This window comes from Phaseolus vulgaris, chromosome 6 (assembly GCF_000499845.2).
Source record: "Phaseolus vulgaris cultivar G19833 chromosome 6, P. vulgaris v2.0, whole genome shotgun sequence".
Classification (NCBI taxonomy): Eukaryota; Viridiplantae; Streptophyta; class Magnoliopsida; order Fabales; family Fabaceae; genus Phaseolus; species Phaseolus vulgaris.
In genome coordinates, this window is record NC_023754.2 from 20166316 (window position 1) to 20173605 (window position 7290).

General features: G+C 36.4%; 1 protein-coding gene across 1 annotated transcript; it reads right to left on the reverse strand.

Annotated features, from left to right (window-relative positions):
• Nucleotides 1-814: 814 nt before the first annotated feature.
• LOC137831679 (respiratory burst oxidase homolog protein B) lies at nt 815-7053 on the reverse strand. Its single transcript, XM_068639455.1, has 12 exons — nt 5977-7053; nt 5285-5444; nt 4092-4140; nt 3865-3978; nt 3138-3566; nt 2599-2985; nt 2418-2513; nt 2210-2325; nt 2016-2118; nt 1853-1926; nt 1247-1758; nt 815-1155 (listed from the first exon to the last, which is right to left on the reverse strand). The coding sequence occupies exons 1-12, from the start codon at nt 6470-6472 to the stop codon at nt 1046-1048; spliced, it is 2646 nt and encodes an 881-aa protein (XP_068495556.1). The 5' UTR covers nt 6473-7053; the 3' UTR covers nt 815-1045.
• Between the last annotated feature and the right edge of the window lie 237 nt (nt 7054-7290).

The window sequence follows — 7290 nt, forward strand, 5'->3', positions numbered from 1 at the left end:
TCACATTACAAAATTTCATTTTTTTTTCTATCTTTTACAACAATATACAATTTATATAATTTTTTATTGGATAAACATTACGCAAATTATCATTGCAAGTTTTCTCAAGAAAAAAATTATGCATAAATATTGTTTAATAAAATATTAATATAAACGTTAACCTTTTAATTTAATAAATAAAGTAGAATAATATAATAGAAATTAATGAGGACACTGAGCACGGAACTGTTGTGTATAAATTAATTTCTTCTTAATTCAGTGTTATTAAAAACTGAATAGGAATGTGGTTTGTGTAGTGGATACTTATGAATATAGCATTTGATGCCTCTTGATCTTTTCTCTTTTTGTGAATTTCATAATCAGCCCCAGATACCCTTTTGAAGGTGAATTTTTGTTTCTTTTACAATTCTTTTGATATAAATATATACATAAATAAAGGGCAATGCATGTAACCACTTGCTGCAGAAACAACCCATGTTTTGACAGGATTTACTTTATGGTTTCTGGACTATCACAAGTACATGTTCATGGTTTAGTCTAGTTTTCAAGCCATTTGTAATTAAAAAAATAATTTTCTAAAAAAAGTAATAAGATTCATTTCATATCATGGTAAAATTGACTTATAGACTTTGGTAACTGTAATTTATGATGTTTATTTTGTAATATTTGCTTACTAGATGTTCGTCAAAGATGTCTCGAAGTGTCAAGATGTTCTAAGTATCTATTTAGTACAAGGTTCTTTCTAGAATAAAAGTTGGTGTAATATGTTGTTAGCTTTAACAATCAAACAGTTTGTTATGTGTTGCGATAATCATTTAATGATTTCATCGATGGTATGCTTAATTGTTAACAACTACATCGTTTCATTTTACATCAAAATGGTACAATTTCTTTTATACATGTATGTCTAAACTCCAATCGACTGCAGCTAGCTGCTTATCTACCCAGTACAAAAAAACCCAGCAAACTATATATAACTTGCATATTTCCTTTAACTACACACGTTATTACAGTTAAAAAAAATAACGAATTATGATAAAAGAATTTAGAAGTTCTCTTTATGAAAATCGAACTTAGTGTTGGTTTTTCTGGAAAAGTCAAGAGAGAGCCTTTTGAGTTCTCCAACCAATGTGTGCGCCCCACAGTAGAAGACACCTGAAAATAATCGAATTGTATTGAAAATGAGCTAAGAACATATAAATTGAATTGGAAAAATTGAACTTGAGCAACATTAATTAGTACTTACCAACTCTTTTTCCAGGGTGTTTGAGTGCAGTGTGTTTAAAAACACTGCGCCAATTTGGTCTAGCAAAATGAGTCTTCACCCTTGTCCCTGAAACAATATCCACACCACTTTTGGCATGGTGGAGAGATTGAAGCATGGTGATCAAAGCAGATCGAGCATCTCCTTCCTCATACACACTTGTGCAATAGTTGTGAAGCTCGATTATTCCATCCTTGTCATACTCTGCCACCTCATCCATCACACCCTTGAACCATTCGAAGGAACCTTGCTCACGAGTAACCCAGTAGAAATAAGCCCTGTTGGTGGCAAAAGGTTTCCTCTTGTTCTTAACTCCACTTTCTACAATCCCTTCTTCTAAGTCTTTCTGTTGTTTCATGTTGTTTAGCACGTCTTTGAGGATACTAATCAAAGGGGTGGCTCCAATTCCAAGACCCACTAGAAGGATTACTTCGTAGTTTTTGTAGTCTTGTGCTGGAGCTCCATAAGGGCCATCAATCAAAAGCTTCGGCATCCTACAAAAGTAATTTCAATTTCACCACAATCAGTAAACTAAGACTCAGTTTTGGTGTTTTCAGTAGTAAAATCATTGCCTATAGTTCAACTTACCTTGGTATGTTGTTGCCTTGCAACATATCAGCTCGCAGAAGACCACTCTGGTCACCACTTGCTGGTTGACATGCCTGCATCAATCACATGAAGGGAATAACAAGGTGAGTTATATTACGCAACACTTTTGAGGAAAAGTTGTTGTGTCTTGAGCAAAGTTTACCTTGGCAAAAACATTCTTAAGTTGTGATGTCCAATCACCCAAAGTCCGAATGTGAACGCTTACATAGTCATCTCCTGGGGCTGATGTAATAGAGAAAGGATGCCTACACAACACCATTGTCACCTTTGTCAACACCACTTTCCAAGTTTAAATAGTAATAAAATAGTTATATTCAAAAAAGGAATGTTCATTACCATTGAAATGGAGAAACATCTGAGCAGTTAACGAAAATATACTGTCCACTAGAGTACTTGAATCCTTGTGGTTTAGACACGTGTAAGGCCAACACATTTCCTGGGTACACTGCCACCTGAATTTAAGAAAAAAAAGCATTAAAATCGCAAAATTGATTGAATTAAAACTTCAAGGGAGAAGGTGAATTCTTTGGTATTAATATTGTACCTTCAAAATCTTGACACTTTTGTTGCCAGACCTGAAAGCACGAAGCAATCGCTCGCATGCGTATAGTATCACAGGAATTGCAATATACATCCAAGTCTGTGGAAATAAATTTGACAGAATTAAGAAAAATATTTCATATGAAGCAAACTTAAAGGGTAATAGTGCATGCATGTGTACATACCGTTTTCTTGTACCATTTCTTGGTGAGGTACAAGTAGTATCCGTGGACGATGAGAAGGCCATAGACGATGACAAAAAGATGGTGAGAGTACCAAAAGGCGTTGAAACCAGTGAGCTTTTTGAGAGGCTTGGGGAGCTTCAGCCTGTTTCGTCGGAACCAGGGTTGAGCCAAAGTGAAGGCTATGGCCATGAGCACCACAATGGTTATCCCGGTCCAACCCTCTGTCCCTTTCACGAACCACCAGTAATCATTGGGCCTGTCTTCTCCAAAAAATGGCTTCATAGGCTCATATTCCTCCTCTGTTGTATGTAACAACCTCGGGAAGTCACATGTTAAATGAGCAATTGCATGTATCCCAACCCCAACTGCAATGCCAAAAGCTATCACCTGTATCAAATCAAAACCATTATTAGCAAATAAATGTGATAATGGACCATTGTTTCTGATCAATCTTCATGTGAGACATATCAGTTAGGACACAAAGTTAATAAAACTCAATTATTCTAATGTTTTTCTCCATTCATGCATGTTATTATTACCTTGTGAAAGTTGATGTTGTCATCGAAGGGAACAGCCATGCCTAACTTGGTCTTACTTCTGAGCCAAGTGATGGTGTTTCTGCAAACGGGTAAGAGGATTAAGGCCATGTTGAACTTGAGGGTCTCAGCAGCACCTTTGGCTGATGTAACACAATAGCCCATGACTTTGAACACGGCACGGTGCTTGTATTCGATGAACTTCCAAGTGAAAAGGGCAGCACAAATTGCAAGCCAAAGAGCAATAACCCAGATTCTCTTCCAATTGTCCTCAACAAAGTAAGCCAGTGCCCGGAAGCCACGCTTTATAGGGTTGTACTCTTTGGTCGGGACCAGTTTCTGGCTCAGCATTTGACTCATCACACGACTATCCGTGGTTATGTGAGTTGATTGTGCTGGTGCTTGCAAAAGAAGCATTTCCAAGTTGTGTAGCTGCAACCAAACACAAACATGACATGTTTCAATTAAGTTTCAAATCTTGTGATTATAAAAAAAGTTGGGAAAAGCAGCTTGTGATTCATACTTCACTAATAAGCTGAAGTATTAGGCTGTTTAGTGGCATTGTCAAGCATATGCAGTGGGTGATTTGAAAATTTTGAAGGGAAAATGAAATAAAATTTAAGACTTTAAGTATGTTACTATCTATTAGGATAGTTGAACAACAACAAAAAAATAAGCCAACTCAATTTCTAGTGAACTCTTAGTTTTCAGTGATTGATAGAACACAAACCTCAATGTATCCAAGGTTGTCTGGATCCAACTCCTCCATGATAAGAGCTGCATATTCATCTGAACGTTCTTGTAGTTTTGACAGCTTATTAGCTGAAGCGCTTAAGCCGATAATCTGTAAAACCAGACACACAACAATGTTCACATTTCCACAAGTTTCTTGTAAAATCACCTCATTTAGTGACAAAATGAAAGAATCAATTATTTTTACCACAGTAAAAAACTCACCTCTTGGACTTCTTCTTGGGTGATTCTTCCGTCGGCATTTTTGTCCACCCTGAAATAAATTAAAATTATTTAGCGACAATTGGCTGGAAATGGGTGAAGGTCCAATCAAAATTCAATAATGTTGACATTGAAGTAATACTTGTTTTGTTTTTCTTTTTAACTTGGATATGTATACTATGCGTACACATAATGTTTCTCAAATAGCTGCTGATTTCACATAGATTTTTCAATAGTCAACCCAACCATTAGTTGACTCCTTCTTTTTCTTTAAATAGCAAAGCTTTGATATTGTTTTCCCCGATTTTTCCTTCTTTTAGAAATATGCATGCCAACCTTTGATTAATTCATTTTTTTTTTCTTTTCCTTCAGTATATTCAATTGTTATTTAATAGGCTGATTTCTCCTTACTTTGTACCCTACCCAGGACTATATTCCACACCTAATCATATAATACAATATGTTTAGGTTTGAACAACGAATAAACACAACTAACATCCATAAAGAATAAACGAATTTTTCTTCCTAAAAGTGTTTAAAAGTCACTATTTACAACAACTCATTATTTTATTTAGCCTGTAGCCGATCATATAACGATTTGACATTCTCGAAGATTTTAGTAGTAATGTAGAGTTCCATTATTCACCTCTTCGTGAAACTATAACTCCACACTAAAAAAGTGTAAAAAAAGTGTAGAAACACTTCTTAGATTAGATTAAAAAATATCAATTTGTTAAAGAAATGCTCAAAGAAAAATTGTTTCCCATGTTTATCTTTTTGACCTATATACAACTATTTTGCAACAAAAAAGTGGATAATTAACCTGATTAATTGTGTCATAAACAAATATAATTAATCTCAACTTGTTTCCATTAATTAAATTGTTCAGTGTTACTTCAACTACGCAGCAGCCTTAATTATAAAAAAAAACGTCACTTTCAATTACTTAAAAAAATCTCATTCATGTTGCTTCCGGGGTCATTCGTTTGAAATGATCATATTTAGAGAGTCAATAACTGCATTACGACGCATGTTTCATATGCAAATGCATGGAATGCGGCGTGTTTTTTTCTCTGTTTGATAGCGGAGCAATGTTCCACAATCTCCGAGGATGTTTTATAGTTTACAGGGTTTAGGAAATTAGATATTTGTGAATGATGAAAAAAAAAAACAACAGTGAGGAAATAATAGCTTACATATCAAAGAAGGTCTGAAGCCTTGAATCAAAGCTCTGGTCGGTAATTTGTTCCCAAAATTCACGCAACTCATCTTTTGTTATGGAAGCTGATGTTATGCCTCGACGACGAGATAATGCGTCAAATAATTCCCCAGCAAACTCCTTCGATTCTTGCATACCTACACATCATTTTGTCTTTTAGTAAACCTCTATTCTTCAACACTGGACTCAAACTTTTTTACTATCCACACTACTACTATATTTTACTTTTTTTTATTCATTTCCAAGTTCAAAATTTATTAAAATTTGCTAATAACACATTTTTATATTACTTCAACTAAATAATTAAGCATGGTGTACGTAGAGGGATAAATTTAAAAAATGCATTATTTTATAAAAACTTATAGATGCATGCATGTGTTTAACTTGTAAAATTGAAGAGGAAATATTATACAATATTGACCAATTCTGCCGAAGCAACTATAGTCTATAAGAGTGGCTGTGGCAGTGACATTCTTTATTCAAATCTTACCCTCCAAACTTTTTCATGATATATATTTATATAGGACAAAAAATGTTATGAATAAAACGATAAGAGTGGGTTGTTGTATTATATAGAGTGCAAACGCCACTTTGTGAAAGTATGATTGGTTTTGGAGAAAAATAATAGTAATGATTGCGAAAGTAAGAAAAAAGAGAAAGAATACGTACCAATGCACTGACCGAAGCGCGTTTTGGGCAATTTGCCCTCAACGGCCAAGTCAAGAAAGCGCTTCTCCACCTGCGACCAACCTTCGCTTCCGACGTTTTTGGTCATGAACTTGAAACCTCGGAGAGCTCGAGCGGCACCGGACTTGGTCCTATCGACCCTGTCGAACTTCTTGGACGAGGTCATGCGCTTGAGCTCCTGCGAGACCTGTCGGAGCCGCACCGACAGCGAGGAGGGCCGCTTCTCGAGGCGGGAGGCGAGGAGGGCGGTCTCGGGGTCCCCGCCCCTGATGTTTTGGACGGAAACGACATCGTCGCGTACGTCCAGTGTGATCTCCACCAACTCCTCGTCGTCCTTGAACCTGGCGCTCTTCTTGCTGGTCTTCTTGTTGGTGACCAATGGGCCGCTCATGGGCCCGCTGAAGCCCACGCGCGTGCTCCGGCTCCCGGAGCTCCCCGCCTCCGACCATGACTCTATTTGGTGCTCTTCAATCTCCATCGCCTTAAAAGCTCTTCAGTTAACCCTGCTTCTGGCCACCAAAGCAAATCAAAAATGGCTTACTTCTATTGGTACTAACGTGGAATGGGAGGGGTTGATGATGAAGTTGCGTTGTGAAAATAAAAGTGTTTGGGAAATATGTATATATATATATAGGGAGAGGAAGTGGAGAGTGATGTAAAAAGGCAAAATAACGCGTGAAGGGAAAGAGAAGTCAAAAATGGAGGGGACTTGAACAAAAATCAAAAGTTGCATGTGGACAATTATTTTGGTGTTTGGGCGCGTTGGTTGACGAGGGTGCATAGTTGTTGAGATTCAAAGCCTCCTACTCCTCCTCGATGCTTCTCTAGACGCACTTATTTTGTCTTCTTCTTTCTTACGTAATCAACCGTCTACATTTTTTATTCTTCTACTTACACTCTCCTCCTCAAAATTCATTATTTTCACACACTTCTTCACTTCTGCTTTTACACTAGCAGTTACATGTTATTTCAAAATTCACAATATAAAGTTTTGTATTTTGGATATAGATTAGAAATGGTATACAGTGTATGGATATGAAACTAATCAACTACTAATTGCCTTCACACTGTGAGAAATTTGACCAAAAGTATACCGTTGCATAAACATTCCGTATTGTTTGTTTTTTGTGAGTGTGATTTTGCTACAAGAAATTTTTAAGTTAGAATGCGCTGATGATTATCTTAAAGAGCAAAAATGAACGATTTGCGTCGGTCTGATATAAGTTAAAAATGAATGATTTATATGTGGAAGTTAACGTCATAGAGATAGTGTAAGGCTAAGAGAGAACTCTATCT